At 43.6% G+C, this 16,507-nt stretch overlaps 1 protein-coding gene across 6 annotated transcripts in view; it reads left to right on the top strand.

The window, feature by feature from the left end:
• MAPK10 (mitogen-activated protein kinase 10) overlaps positions 1 to 11,226 on the top strand; it is a 323,847-nt gene extending 312,621 nt beyond the window's left edge. For 5 of the 6 annotated variants that reach the window (XM_051819603.3, XM_051819602.3, XM_017347438.4 and 2 more), the window contains one exon: positions 10,324 to 11,226. In XM_051819603.3, the coding sequence (XP_051675563.3) occupies positions 10,324 to 10,466 (143 nt within the window). In that variant the 3' untranslated portion in view covers positions 10,467 to 11,226. Of the gene's footprint in view, positions 1 to 10,318 lie in introns of all 6 variants that reach the window. The other variant, XM_051819606.3, reaches the window with a different exon arrangement.
• The last annotated feature ends 5,281 nt before the right edge of the window (positions 11,227 to 16,507 follow it).

Here is a 16,507-nt window from a genome sequence, read left to right as displayed (position 1 = left end):
AAAGCCTTTCCCTCAGAGAACCTTCCTAGAAGAGCAGACATAAAAGGTATTCAAACTGAGTATCTTTTATCAAACTGGGTACTTATTCTGTGCTACGTAGTAGATATCTTGGAAAGACAAGAGAAATAAAGAAGTATAATGAAAGAAATAAAAAGAAGCAAGGGAAAATAAAGATGAGGCAATCACATAGCAAACTATAGATAGTAAGGGGCTGACTTGTATGATGTACCACTCAAAATATTCCCCAGTGGACTGAAAATACACTTAGCATTAAAATAAGTGCAATAAGAATGCTGTGTGTTTTATAAATGTAACCCGCAATGTGATCCCCTATTTTGAAGAGTTTATTAAAAGCTATGCTGGCTTTTGCTTCCTTCACTTAGTATTGTTTACTGATTTAAAATATTTTGTTTATTTATTTTTATGTGAAAGGGGGGCAAGAGAAGGGAGGGAGGGAGGGAGGAAAGGGGAGAGAGGGAAAGGGAAAGGGAGAGGAAGAGGTGGAGAGAGAGAGAGAATCTCCCCTATATGCTGCTTCACTTCTCAAACGTCTGCAACAGCTAGAGCTGGTGGAGCTGGGCTGGGCCAAAACTGGGAACTCAGTCCAATTCTCCTATGTGGGTGGTGGCAGGAACCCAATTACTTACTGCTGCCTCCCAAGGGTGTACATTAGCAGAAAACTGGAGTCATTAGACATTAAGCAAAGGCAAATCAAACAAATGAGACATCATTTCACACAAACCAGGTTGAGTATAAACAAAAAGGAAGAAAATAAGATGTTTGTGAGGGTGTGGAAAAATTGGAAATCGCAGACTGCTAGTCGGAATGTAAACTGGTGCACCTTTAGAAAACAGTTCCTCAAAGGTGCAACACAGAATTAAGCATGACCTGGACACTCTCCTATATCCCAAGAGAAATGAAAACAGCTGACCCCAAACCTGTATGTGAATGCTCATAACAACATTATTCATAATAGGTTATAAGTGAGAACAACATAAATGTCCATCAAATTCCCACCAAGTACTACAAATAAAATGTAACACGAATACAATGGGATATTTTTCAGCTATGCAAAGGAGGGAGGTCCTGGTTGATGCTGCAGCATAGATGAACCCTGAAAATGTTATGCTTTGGGGAAGAAGCCAGTCACAGCTAATCTCATCCGTATGCTTCCATTTATATAAAATTCCCAGAAAAGGCATTTTCATAGAGACATGGTCTAGCGATGCAGGGTAGGTGAGAAGTGGAGTGCCGGGATTTATTTACAGGTGAGGAATGTGCTGCAGAATATAATATGGTGATGCCTGCACGACTCTGAATCTACTACAAAACTGGCTTATTTACATTAAGTCTGTTACACAAAGATACACAGGCATAAGTTGAAACTGAACCTAAACTCTAGTAGTGAGATCTGAAACTCATTCTTTTTTTTAAGATTTATTTATTTTTCACTTGAGAGTCAGAGTTATACATAGAGAGGAAAAACAGAAAGAGAGAGGTCTTCCATCTGTTGGTTTACTCCCCAATTGGCCGCAAGGGCCGGAGCTGCGCCGATCTGAAGCCAGGAGCCAGGAGCCTCTTCTGGGTCTCCCATGTGGGTGCAAGAGCCCAAATTGGGGCATCTTCCACTGCTATCCCAGACCACAGCAGAGAGCTGGATCGGAAGAGGAGCAGCCAGGACAAGAACCGGCACCCATATGGGATGCCGGCACTTCAGGCCAGGGCGTTAACCTGCTGCGCCACAGCGCCGGCCCCTGAAACTCACTCTTAATATAGGAACAAATTATCCATGAGACACATGGGCTATTAGACAAAGCAGTCGCACTTGTTGGTCCCACAGTCAATCAGGCCTTTATTAGAGACTCATGTCCCATTTTAATCTACTCTTTAATATGGTTATGGAAAAATGTAAGAACATTCTGAGGAGTCTATCACAGTGACTAAATTATTGGAGACCAGAGTTTATGAAAGAACATAAAAGAGGTTGGCATAATTTAATCCAGATTTGGAGGAGAAACAGAGTTGGATATATGGGCACCATAAAGGAATCAAGGGTCATCTGATAATATGTGGAAAGTTGTCATTAGAGGAAATGAACCAGCACCATAGCCCAGCTGTACATAATCTAATTAAGTACAGCTGGAATAAATTAAAGCCGGTTATATACATCACACATTGTTTTGATGATGAGAGTACTTATTTATAGGAAGATGCTAATAAGAGGACTTTAAAAATCTCTTCTAGGGGTTGGGTGTTAGGCACCATGATTAGGAACACTTGCAGTGCCCACATCCCATATTCAAGTGCCTGGGTTCAAGACTTGGGTCTTCTCCCAATTTCAGCTTTCTGCTAATGCTCAACCTGGAAGACAACAGATGATGGTTCAAGTAGTTGGGTCTCTGCTACCCATGTGGGAGGCTTGGCTTGGATTCCGGTTCCTGGCTTTGGCCTAGTCCAGCACTGGCTGTTGTGGGGATTTGGGAAGTGAACCAAAGGATGGGAGCTTGCTTTCTCTTTCATCTCTCTCTCTCTCTCTCTCTCTCTCTCTCTCTCTCTCTCTCTCTCTCCTCTCTCCTTTCAAATGAAATAAATACATAAAAATTAAATTTTAAAAAAATATCTTCCAGAGACATTTGAGATTAGGAAGTATTGATACCTTCAGGAGTTTAAAGAACAATAAGATGGCTCAGCTTTTCTGAATATGAAAATATCAGAGACTGGCGTCATGGCACAATGGGTTGAGCTGCCACCTGTGACACAAGCTTCTCATATGGGTGCAGGTTTTGGTCTCTGATGCTCCCCTTCGAATTCTGCTCCCTGTCTATGCATCTGGGAAGGCAGTGGATGATGACCCAGGTCCTTTAGCCCCTGCCACCCGCATGGGATACCTAAATTGAGTTTCAGGCTCCTGACTAGATCCTAGCCAATCCCTGGCCATAGTGGTAATTTGGGGAGGGAACCAGAAGATGGAAAATCTCTTCCTCTCTCTCACTCCCTCCATCCCTTCCTCCCTCTCCCACTCTTCTCTCTCTGTAACTCTGCCTTTCAATTAAATAAATAAACCTTAAAAAAAGAGAAAATATCAGGATCCAAATGAACACAGATAATATGATCATAAGTAGGGGAACTTCCTGGCAAAAAGACTACAAAGAAAAATACCAAAATGCTTAGCAGTTCTTCCTACCAGTGGATCGGTAACTATAATTATCTTTTTTGTTTTTTAAAGATTTTGTCTATTTATTTGAGGCAGAATTTCAGACAGAGAAAGGGAGAGATAGAGTAAAAGATCCTCCATCTGCTGGTTCATTCTCCAAATAGTTGCAATGGCCAGAGCTGGGCCAATCTAAAGCCAGGAGCCAGGAGCCTCCTCTGGGTCTCCCACCTGGGTGCAAGGGTCCAAGGACTTGTGCCATCCTCCACTGCCTTCCCAGGCCATAGCAGGGAGCTGATTTGGAAGTGGAGCAGCTGCGACACAAACTGGTGCCCATATGGGATGCCACTGCTGCAGGCAGAGGCCTAGCTCACTACACCACAGTGCTGGCCCTGAATATTTTTATATTTTTACCTGTGTTTTTAAAAAAATATTACCCAAAGCTGACATAAATACTCTTGTGATAAACAAATAAATTTGTAAAATACATATAGGATTCCTGTGCTGGGTCTGAGTTTAGGTGTTTGAGTCTTTTCTAGATATAGTCATATTTCATCACAGTCTCCCACAGGCCAGAAAGGTCTACCCCTGAAGCAAAGAAGATGTGTCGGCCCCTCCACTTCCTTAGTTTTGTCTGGTTTTTGACTTATGAGGTGTATGTGATAACGTTGTTGTAACTTATTTCAGATTACTTTTCCCTAAATAGATCTTAAACACTATATTTATAAGATACAGTTGTACTGAGGATTCCACATTTCTTATTTTATTAGGTGATTATCCTACAGATATTTTTAATAGCAAACTATTTCACAAAGCATGCATTTTATCACACAGATTGCTTAGGTAGAAGAATATAGGAGAACGAGTGAACTCACGTCCCGAGAGTGTGGTGATTTGGTTATATTTTACTGCACATTTGGCACATCTTCCCTCTCTTGGTCTCACAACTGCCATAACTCAGCCTTTCCTGAGTGGTTACTGCAAGCCAGCTTCTTCTCAGAGTTTTAAAGTCTTTTTATTCCCACAGAGCAGATAAATAAAAAAAATTCTCCAAATTAATCTATGCTAGTGATTTAGGGTTCGTGTTTGCAGATCCCTGGTAAGCAAGCCGGGGAGACCGGAAGTAAGTGCTAGGCCTCTCCTCCTCTTCTTTTAACTCTCATCGGAAGTCGCATCTGGCTTTTCTACATGGATTTTAAGTTTGATAGCACATGAATCAGTGTGTAGTGATATTTACTTTATACATCTTCTTTGCTCCAGAGGGGTAGTGTCTAGTCATTCAGATTTCTGGGCCCCACATGGCCCATATATCTGGGATAAGCTCCCTGTGTGTGTGTTAAAATATTTATTTATTTATTTTGAAAGTCATAGTGACTGAGAAGAGAGGGAGAGGCAGAAATAGAGATCTCTCCCATCTGCCAGTCTTCTCCCCAGATGACTGTAATGGCCAGTGCTGGGCAGGCTGAAGCCAGGAGCAAGGAGCTTCATCCGTGTCTCACATGTGGGTGGGTGGGTGGCAGGGGCCCAGATACCCGGAATATCTTCTGTTGCTTTTCCAAGGAGGGAGCTAGATTGGAAGTGGAGCAGCTGGGAAATGAACCATTCCCATGTGGGAAGCTAGCATCTCAGGCAGCCATGTAACCCACCACGCCACAACACTGGTCCCAAGTGTGTTTGTATGAAAAGCTGCCTGCATTAAAAGTATTCAGGTTCAGATGATTACATTAAAAAGTGTTTAAGAAAAACCCAAGATATGAGAATCAGCCACCGTGAGACCAAAGAAAGAGCACCAAGACAAGATTACACAGAGTGTAATTTACTACGGGATGAGGTGGGTGTTACAGATGGATATATGGGATCCGGGTAGCCCCAGTCAGTAGTTAGGAGTTTGTATGTTAAGCTAGACAAAGGTGAGCTGTAGCTGAACTAAGTGCCTCTGGACTTTATCAAGGGGGGGAAGCCATTGTAATCCATAAGCTGTACTTTGGAAATTTATATTCATTAAATAAAAGTTAAAAAAAAAAGATGGGTTAACATTCTAGGCATTTGATAAGTGCCATTCTAGGTTCTGGCAGAGCAAGACAACTTGTTTAACCCATGAAGTTTGGGATGACTATCAGGGTTACCTGAAGGGAAAGATGGCAGTTACTTCCAAAATGGCTGTAGTCATGTCAAGCTGAATCCCTGCATTCCATGCCTCCTGCTCTTAAAATCAAATAGGGCTGTCTTTCCTGGGTGTGTCCTGAGCCGGTGTGGGGTTCTAGCAGTGCTGTGGTGGCATGTCCATGGGGCCATTTGTCTGGCTGTTTAGGAGCAATAGAGGCACATGCAAAAGAAGGCACATGCACGTGAAAAGAGACAAAATATGATTATGTAAATGACAATAGCAGTCAACTTTTCCTACTAAAAGCCCATTGTAGGAAAATATTGTCTTTAAAGGAGACTGCAATGGAAAGACCAGCAAAAACAACATCTGGCCATGGCTAGAGATGATAAAACATTAATGTTTACTAGGGACTTGTAGCAGCAAGTATGTACTGTCCACTGAGGCAGTATTGGCTGTATCATCTCTGTTAGATAACACGGTGGCAGCCATTGGGTGTTGGAGGTTGAGGTGAAGGAGCACAGCACATGGGAGCCAGTGATTGCTAAAACTAGCAGTGAGGTGGCCTGCAAGATCAAGAAGCCAACTCTAGTGCATTGAGATATTTCCCTTAGCTCACTTCACTCTGTACATTAGATGTAACCAAAGGCCCAGAGTACAACAGATTCACTGGGGACCACTTTAGGCAGCCTAGAGATTCCTCACACTGTGGCAAGAAATATTCAGTCTACTCCAGGGAACAAGGAACTTGAACTTCCATTTAATCATTCCCTCCCCTGGGCTTAGCATTTATGCTGTCACAAACAGCAACACTCTATGTCCCAATTTGGATCCCACACCATCTGTTCAGAATGGATGCTGGTGATATTTGGTTCTGGGACTAGAACCCCAAGTGATCATAAGGGGCAGGCATGCCAGCCATGTGGGTATTTAATATTATTAATGCTTCTTCAAGGACTCTAATTCTCCTGGCCAAGATGGGATTAGCTTGGCTCATGTTTGCTGCTTTAACACCATACTTTCTCTCCTATATTCCTGTTGCTGGGGGTTTATATGTCAAGTGAGAGGGTCATGATATGGTACAAATTTGAGCCCAATCTTGGGCATCATGTCCCATAAGGTAGGTGCCTTGTTCACTATCAGTACAACAAGCATCCCCATACATCACACTCAATTTTTTAAGACCTTTGATGGTGACAGTTTGGTTGGCTCTCTTGCTAGGAGAGGATTGCAGGAAGCCTGTAGCTCTCACTACACAGGTTAAAGCATAGTTATGTTCCTAGTTGTTTGGCAAAGGCCAATGTAATCAACCTGCCAGTCTCCCACAGAGAAGATTGCTCAGCAAATCCATCCCACTGCACATAGACTAAATGGCAGGCTGGACACATAAGTCCATTTGACATTGAGTCACAGTTGTCACCAAATCATCCTATTTTTAGGGGTAATATTGTCCCCTTAGCTATGTCCAGTCCCAGTTAAGTACTCTGATGTCATCTCTGTTATGTGCTCATGAGATCAGCAGCTTGGGTTGGGTTCAATGCAGAGGTCTTACTGAGACTGGATATGTGATACGTAATTAACGGTGCCTCAGGTCATGTTGGTTCCATGATTGTTGCCACATTATTGCTCCCCAGAGGAGCTTTGCTAGTATGCACCTCTAGGAGCTTTGCTCTAAAGAGATGTGTCTAGTTTCTGCTCCCTTCCTGAGCTGTGACCAAAAAACCTCAAAGGGATCTTTTGTCCTTTTGCTCTTGCCAGAGGGTCTAACTCATACCCGCTGCTGCACTGGTGATACCTGATTGCATTGGCACAATGGATAGAAGGGTGCCTGGGGCCTGTGCCTGTGCTATAAACACCTTTGCTTTTTCAAGTGCTTCCCATTGGGGGACATCTAGCTCTACATGACTCCCATCTTTAATTAATCAATACAGTGGGCACAGGCCCTCAACAAAATGGGGGAGAGACAGCTTGCCAATAACCCAAGATCCCCACAAGGACTGTACATCCTGTACATCTCAGGTGTAGGGAAAGTTTGTACTTTATGGAACAGCATTCCAGGGACTGAATTGGTCTTACCTGACCAGACCACTCAGGAAAACTTCAGGGATAATCCAAAGCTTTGACTCTTTTGGAGAGTGATAGTTCATGCTCTCTGCTGGGAGGCCATCTACCACATCATGTCAGAGAGCATGATTTTGGCCATGAACTTGATGGTGTCAGTATCATGACACCAAGCAGTGCCAATAAGAAACAGGAAGTGTGCGAGATCCTCGGTCACCAGGCGGTGGCAGAGAAGAGGTTTATGCAGATAACTGCTGGGGCAGCACAGGGCAAGTCCACCGTCTGCCCCCTGACCTGAAGTCGAGCTGCTCTCCAGACTCTGTCTGTAAACAGATGCTGAGAGGCATCAGCGAAATCGAAAAAAACATGAAGAGAAGCAAGAAAGGCTGTTGGTTTTTCTAGCGCCTGGGTAATGCTGAAGACAGCAGCATATGTGGCAGGTGCGACCTTGTTAAATTTCTGATAGATTTTAAGTCCTTCTCTGAGTTCCATTAGTCTTATTTCACCAGCCAGAGGCTGCTGCTAGAAATCGAACCCTGGTTATCTCATTTCAGCATGTCCTCCAGGCTGTGGATGTGGCTTTCTATGTACCACTGGCCCAGGGGCAGAGAAACTGGAAGGATCCCATTTTGCCTCTCCCCTCAGCACAGTTTTTGTCACTCTAATTTTAAGCCAACATTTCTTCACAGTTGTTTGCAGTGTCTTCCCCAATAGGATATCCACTCCTAGGACATTTTCTGAGACTGCGACATGAGCACGAGGTATAGTGCAGGGAGCATTGGTGATCTCTAAGCGTAACGATAACTGTTTAACCCTAACCCACACATGACTGCCCAAGATCTGGAAAATGTTCTGGGTTGCCATGGAATAGCGTATGTTTGGTACCTGTATTTACTAGACTAGCTGCTTTTTCTCTGTTTTGGAGGGACCAGTAGAGAGGAGGGTCTGTATGAGGCCTCTGGTCACTTTCTATTGCCCTCATCCTGGGGCATCTTGGACCCGCCCCTAACCTACAGGCTTAGGTGGATCCATCCCTTGTGGTTTGCAGTGCCTGCCAGGGAGCCAGATCAGAAGCAGATCACAGAAGCTAGAAATGCTGATTGGGCTTCCAGTCTTCCTATGGGTCAACTAACATGCATTCGGTTGCTTGAAAAATGTTTCATAGGAAACCCAAGCATCATGGAGATGGTACCATGTTTATTCTCTAATTACTCAGGCTGATCCCTTATTTTTCCCTTTCCCAAGCTTGGTTTGCTCCTCTCTCTTACTGGCCTACCCAGCCACTCCCAGGTCAGTGCCAGATGTCCCAGTACAGACAACAGGGCCCAAGAGAGAGAGGACTGGACTGTTCATTCTTGGACGTTCCTTAGAACTGCTTATTTTTCATGTAAGTGGTAAAAGCTGCCTTTTGGAGCCCTTCAAAACCCTGTGCCCAGATGAGCCACCTGTTCCCAATGCCCGCAGAGTACTTGGGGTGACTTCTGGGCTCCTCTAATTCCAGTCCAAGCCACCATCACCCCAGGCATGGGACAGAAAAGCAGACTCGTAGCCCTGAGCATGTTCCTTTTCAGTCACCTCAGCATCATGAATCTATCGCTGGTGGACCTTGGCCTTGGCCCTCCCTGTGTCTGTTGCTGGCCCAGCAGCACACAACACTTGACCCTGCTGCTGCCTTGCTTACTGCAGCAGGCCAGACCGCCTTCAGCCCACAGCTGCTCCACAAGTCTAGCACACAGGCCTGCTCTGCCACACAGGGGCGCACGGCCAGCCAGGACCACCTCACTGTGCTTCCTTCTCGTTGCTTTGTCTCACTCTCCTGGCAGGCGCACCACTGGTTTCCAACAGCCCAGTGTGTGAGGACCTGCTGCCAAGGTGAAAGGTGGCAGGAGACCCAAGAAAGAGAGCATCATCAAGATTGCACGCATGTAGTGCCTTGGGGGTCTTACGGACAAAAGCATGGTCCCCTGTGCCAGTCAGTAGTAAGGGGTTTATATGCTAAGCTACACAAAGGTAGCCCGTGGCTAAACTGAGTGCACCTGGACTTTCTCAAGACACTTAGCGTCCTAGACATGCAATATGGGAATACCAGGATGCAGCAGGACAAGACAAGCCTGGAAATTTATCTTAATGACTTTGTTTCTCCATGAACTTCGGGATGACCATAAGGGTTACTGAAGGGTAAGATGGAGGTTACATGAAAAATGGCCACAGCCCAATCCCTACAAAAAGCCTTGCTCATCCGTCTTCTAAACTAGTGGTTTTCAACTTAAATATATAATCTCTGGGGAGCTATTAGAAGGGCAGATGCTGGCCAGCAACGCAGCTCACTAGGCTAATCCTCCACCTAGTGGAACTGGCACACTGGGTTCTAGTCCCGGTCGGGGCGCCGGATTCTGTCCCGGTTGCCCCTCTTCCAGGCCAGCTCTCTGCTGTGGCCAGGGAGTGCAGTGGAGGATGGCCCAAGTCCTTGAGCCCTGCACTCCATGGGAGACCAGGATAAGCACCTGGCTCCTGCCATCGGATCAGCGCAGTGCGCCAGCTGCAGCGCGCCAGCCACGGCGGCCATTGCGGGGGTGAATCAACGGCAAAAGGAAGACCTTTCTCACTGTCCACTCTGCCTGTCAAAAAAAAAAAAAAAAAAAGAAGGGCAGATGCTTTGGTCTGTCCAAGGTCAATTATATCATGATGTTGAAGATGCAGGGGTGGGGGAGCTGGTGTGACTGGATAGCAATTGTTTTTTAAGTACTGCAAGTGGTTTATAATATAGAGTGGGACTTGATAGCCACTGCAGCAGCCTGAGATAACCTGAGACCAGGACTGTGCAGTGCTGTGTTGTGATTTTCATGATCTCACCAGGGTCCCTGGATCAGTGGTTCTGTGGGGATTTGCTAAATGACCAGGAGACCGCATATCTGGTATTTCTCTTGCCCATGCCCTCATCGTGAATGGCATGAAGCCGGATCTGGTTCCAGATTTAGTCATGTTGGTCTTCATTTTCTTAGCACAGGTGCAGCAGTGAACAGCAGTGAGAGTCTCCATCCATCCTCGTCTGTCAACGACATCTCCTCCATGTCCACCGACCAGACCCTGGCGTCTGACACTGACAGCAGCCTGGAAGCCTCGGCAGGACCCCTGGGTTGTTGCAGGTGACTAGCCGCCTGCCTGCGAAACCCAGCGTTCTTCAGGAGATGATGTGATGGAACACACACACGCGCGCACACACACACACACACGTACACATGTACACACACAGACACGCAACATCAGAAAACAGCAAGGGAGAGAATCCAAGCCTAAAATTCAAACCAATCTTTCAGCCTGCTTCTTCTCCAGAGTTCTCTACTGCAGCTAAGCTCAAATGTATCTTTATCTTCTAGTTGCTCTTGCTTTGGTCTTCTTCCAATGATGCTTACTACAGAAAGCAAATCAAACACAATTAGAGAAGCCTTTTCCATAAAGTATAATTTTAATGGCTGCAAAACCAGCGACCTGTAACTGCCCTTTCAAATGGCATGACAAGGTGTGCAGTGGCCCCGTCCAGCATGTGTGTGTCTCTATCTTGCATCTACCTGCTCCTTTTGGCCTAGTCAGATGGATGTAGATACAGATCCGCATGTGTCTGTATTCACGCAGCACTACTGAATTAGACATGCTACTGTCAGTGTCCCCAGGGCTCTCCAAGACATCATGCACTGGGGCACCACATGGTCCATTTCACGTGATCTATTACTCTGACGTAAACCCATCTGTAATATATTGCCAGAATATAAGCTGTTTAGTTTGTTAATTGATTAAGCTGTATGTCTTATAAGAAAACATGTAAAGGGGGAAACTCTTGGGGGAGTGAGTTCTCAGACCCTTGAAGATGTAGCTTCCAAATCTGAACTGATTAAATGGCACCTGTATACCACTTTGTAGAAGGAACATATGTGATGCTTATGTACAGGGTTGGGGGAGGGGAGGGGTAACAGTTTTCAAGTTCCAAATGGTTTGGCCTTTGGAAAACAAGGTGTGAATAGAAGCTGAGGGCCTGGCAGTGAGCAGGTAGGAGAGACTAGAGAGTAGGGTTACTTTGGAAATAAGGAGGAAAGAACATTTTTGCCTAGACACCAGGAAGCACCAATGTTCGTACTTCAAAAAGAGACCCTATTTGGCATTTCCAAATTCTGTATGAGAGTAGTAGGCTGCTGGAGAGAGTGGCAGGCTCTGAGGCAGGGTTCTTGTGTGCACACTTGATGTTAGGAAACCTTTCCTGGAACACGTGCTATCCTGAACAGAAAAGCAGTCTGCCTAGAATCCGCTCAGACTGTAACTTGTGTTTTCCACGCGTGGGCTGCTTTCCACATTTCATACCCTGCCAAGATTTTGTTTTGAGATCAATCACTACTGTCTTCTTCTGGGATTTAAAAACAATTAATTAAAATAAAACCCCCAAAGCCCAGAGTGATCCTCAGGTTAGTCAGGAAAAACACTCACGGACATTATCATTTCTCAGGGGTTCCCCTGACTCCTTAATATGGCTGATGTCTCATGTTTCTTCATTTTCAGAAATTTGAACAATCCAAGAAGGGCTGATCATCTGAATTTTGTGCTGCAGTCAATGTGAGAGCAATAACTCTGCCCATAAGTTACTGCTGCTGAATAGTATTAGCAATATGAGTTTGTCTTAAAAGCCATGAAGCATTAATGCCAATGTTTTGCAGAATTCCCTGAATTCAGCTTGATGAACGTACTTTCCCGAGCACTGCAGGAGGCACTGTGAAACATCTTGGTTATATACAAGACAACCCCAGGGTGACTTCTCAGCAATAATAGGTAGCATGCATGGGCTTCCCTTCTTCTTCACTTTGGTGAAGTATTCATCACGGTTAATCCCACTCTGACCGCTTTGGTGCTGCCCAATGTGGTGATATTTCACCTGAAGAAGAAGTGAAATGCATGAGATGGATGGCTGATGAGTGTAATTTGACTGGCAAAGGGAATCCTCTCCATAAGAGAGCAAACAAGAATGCCAGTGCTCTGAAAACTGCCTTAAATCCAACAGAGGGAAGCTCTGCCTCTTTTTAAGCAATAGAGTCTCTGCAGCCAGCCTCACCATCACCAAGGGAGTGTTGCTGCCATTTGCAAGGTTGTTTCACATAGTAGAGTGCATTATGAGAGGCAATTCGCTTAGGATGCAGAGGAAAACATTCCATTGTGCAGTTTGTCCCCTGGAATACAAGTGTCCAGTTTCTTCTCTCGCTACCATTGTCTTTGGTTGATGTTTCGGACAACCTGATTTCTAAAAATGCCTCCTCACTCACACAAACTCTCTCTTTTCTTTCTCTCACATCCTTGTTTCTTTTCCTCTTCTCTGTGTCCCTTATTCTTATCCCATTTCTCTGTGCTTTTCTCTTGATTTACCTGTGGCCTCTCCAGTACCCTTATTTCCACCAGAAGGTATTAAGTGCATAGCAGGCAGCTCCTTGAAAGAAAGTGAATCACAAGGGGGAATTTCATTCACCACAAGATGACAGTACAAGACAAAAGGAACTCTTCAGCCAGCATCTTAGAGGTGCCTGACAGCTAGACTCTCTTGTCTGAAAGGTATTGATTTTTAACTGAGATTATACCTGTACGAACTAGACAATACTGATCTCCTGCCATTGCTGTCTGCCCTAAACTCACTTGGTCCTTTATCTCCTAGTTTAAGGCTCTTGGGAGTTGGTTATCTTCAGCCAGATCTCCCATAGGGAAAAGAAAAACATATGGAAAAAAATCCCTTGGATTTACATTCCATTTGGAAAATAGAGATAAGGGTTTAGCCTCTGATCTTCTCACAGGATTAATTTTGCTAGGGAATCAAAGCAAGATGGATTATGCGACAACAAAGAAAAATCACAATTTTAAGAGCCCTCAGTGTTTCATGATCTGGGTCCACTTTGTTATATGTTTAGGAGATGCTTATGTCATTATCAAATTTACAAAATATATTCTGCATTGAGTCTTCTTTTAAAATACACACACATGTACCAATATTGCCTGGGAAGTGTCAGGTCACCTGGACCATATTCCTGGAAATAGTGAAGGGTCTGCCTGTGGTTGGGTCCATTTTGGAACATGAAGTTGGCACCCTGAGGAGCCTGACTTCTGTCATACCCTGTAAGGTGATTGGTTTTGCAGCGATCAATAATAAAACATTGTGTAGTATTATGTAGGAGGCATGATTGTGTACCCATGTGCAGGAGAATTCAATTGGTGTGAGTTTGACAAAACCACCACCACTTTAGCTATGTTTTTTGTTATTTTTACATGTGTTTTCTGGGTCAGTATGCTCATTTTTTAAAAAGGATATACCGGCCTTATAACAAAATTCCTTTTATGCAATAAAAACTGATAATAATCTTCCATCTTCAAGAATCTGATGATTGAACTTTGAAGGAATGTACCCCATAGCTGGCTCTGCCAACTCCCACCAGTTGGAGTATGCTATTTAGTTGAGGGTCAAAGAGATGGACAATTTTTCTCAATCCATTACCAGTTTTAGAAAAATATTATATAAAGATAATGTTAAAGAGCTGACCAGCAAATTAGAAAATTGACATTGGCAAATGGAATAAGTAGACTAGATCAGACTATATAAGTTCTTTAATGACCTATCAGGGGAGAAAAATAAGCAAAACAAATGTGTTCAATTTAAAAAATATTCATTACAAAAATCTTCAAAAATTTTTTTCTATTGGACTCTTAACATATGACAGTCCACATCTTACAAATCTGTGCTCTGTAAAAGATTTCTCAACCAGCTTTGCCAGAAAATGTATCTTCTATAGCTCAAAGAACAGAGTAAAGTAGCTCAAGGAATTTTTGATCCCCGCCACTTTGGGTCTGAAGGGGCATCCCACTCCCCACTTGCAAACACATTTTAACTGTGTAATCCAATCTTTTCCACAGATGTCAATAAACCAAGGTAGGAAACTCCTTTCTTTAGGGAAAAAAAAAAATCCAAAAGGTTACAATGTAAATAGCTATATTAGTTATTTTCCTTGTGATTAAAATATCTCATTATTTCTTTTGGCATTTAGACAGTTCTTTAACTGTCTGAAAATTGTTTACTTTGACCCATTTCTTTGGTTAGTCAAACTGAAGTGGAAGGCTTCTGTTGATGTATGTACTCCTGTGTATCTAACTTTTACTCATGTGGGACGAATGGCCAGTATACTCCAATGCAAATCTATCTCCCAACCCTTATCCAGCATTATCTGTTCACCTTGCCATGTCCATCTTGCAATGAGACCTAACCTGCACTTGCCTGTTTTTCTGCATGATTGGACTCCAAAGACTATTTCAATGATGAGAATCGTCCTGTGTCCGTGTTTATATAAAATGGACTTAAAGCAAACACACATGCACAGATTCACACACACCCTTACGGCTCTAGATCAGCCCTAGAAGGGAAAACCATTGTATGTCCAAATTCTTTGCAAGGTCTCAGTGGTAAGAATTAAAGTCAGTCAGCCAGATGGGTAAAACACAATCTCAGTGATGTCTGTAAAGATTCGAAATCACGCAAATAATACCTGTGTTCTTGCTCACTCTCCTTCATTTCTATATTGACCATTATTTTCAAAATGTCTCTGGAACAAGAGGATGAACTGGGGGAGAACTTGGACTTTCGTTGGCTCTTTGTAGGTGGATGCTGAGTCAATATGTTGTGATTTCTGTTGCTATGAATTATTAAACCGAGGAAACCTGCTTCCCTTGACGTAAAACCAAATCCAAGCTCAGACTTTGTTGCAGTTTGCTTGTTGACCACGGCTGTTGTGCTGCTCTTTACCTTGGGTTTTATGTGCTCGCAGGAGCTCTGAAGGGTCTCACCTGATCTCATTTTGACACCTGGTGAAAGAAACGTGTAGTATGGTCTGATTGTGCCAGGGAATAAATAAGAAATAAGAAACGACCTACTCTCGCACTATGGGTCAAGAGTGTGTGGTATGACTGTGACCGTGTAGAGTGCTGTGCTTTGAGACTGATTTTTCTAAAGAGATCTGCATTTCTATCTGCAGATACAAACTGCATATCTGCAATTCGGTAAATTTTCTTTGTGGTGTAAAATCAATGAAGGAAAAAAGTGTTTTCTGGGACCATCAGGTAAGTAGAACAGGCTTACATTTCCTGGGTTTCTTAAGTGGATTCCTATACATTTTGATTGCTTATTCACGAAAACAGGCAAAAGCTTCATTTTTGGCCTACATGGTAGCCAACCTTAATAGCGCAAGCTCTTTGGTGAAATAAAAACATATGACTTGTAGCTTGAGGAGGGTTATTGAAGTTAGCTTACCTGATAGTATCTGGACAAATTTTAGAAGTGAACCTTTTATTTCTGTAAGTAGCATATTTTATTTAACCAAACAACTATTAGAAAACCTGGAAGAATCATCACCGTTATCATACTTATCCTTGTATTTGTTTAAGGAAAATAGAAACTGACAGCATTTTAAACAATCTCAAACACTGCTTCTGTTCTAATTTAAATCACAGATCATCACTTTCCAGAAAATGGAAGTCTGTGAATGGTCAAGTGCAGATACTTACAAATACCCACAGTAGTAAGAAGGGAAATTGCTCATGGAGAGACTCCGAGGAGTTTATTGGTGCCTTTGGGATACCATGAGGGGTTACTAAATATTTAGTAATTTTGACAAAACTTGCAGTGAGAAGAAGAAAAGGGTCTTGGTAATTCTTTTTTTTTCTTTTTTAAAAAGTATTACTTTTTTTTGTTTTACAGATTTATTTTATTTGAAAGGCAGGGTTACAGAAAGAGAGAGAGGTAGAAGTAAAGACAGACAGACACACATACACACACACACACACACACATACAGAGGAGCAGTGGGGAGACAGATCTTTCATCTCCTGGTTCACTCCTAAATGTGCATAACAGCTAGGGCTGGACAAGGCTGAAGCCATGAGCCAGGAACTCCATCTGAGTCTCCCACATGGGTGACAAGGGCCAAAGCACTTAGCTCATCCTCCGTTGCTTTCCCAGGCATATTAGCAGGCAGCTGGATCAGAAGTGGAGCACCTGGGGACTCAGACTGGTGCTCATAATCGATGCCTGCCTCACAGACAGTGGCTTAAGCTGCTGGACCCCAATTCCATTCCCGGGTAATTATTTTCTTGAAGCTACTTATGGGACAGCTAACCTTGCAG

Source organism: Oryctolagus cuniculus, chromosome 8 (genome assembly GCF_051225735.1).
Source record: "Oryctolagus cuniculus isolate XC-2025 breed Fujian yellow rabbit chromosome 8, ASM5122573v1, whole genome shotgun sequence".
NCBI classification, from domain to species: Eukaryota; Metazoa; Chordata; class Mammalia; order Lagomorpha; family Leporidae; genus Oryctolagus; species Oryctolagus cuniculus.
The sequence above is the reverse complement of the archived record's forward strand: the minus strand, read 5'-3'. Positions and strand labels throughout refer to the sequence as shown.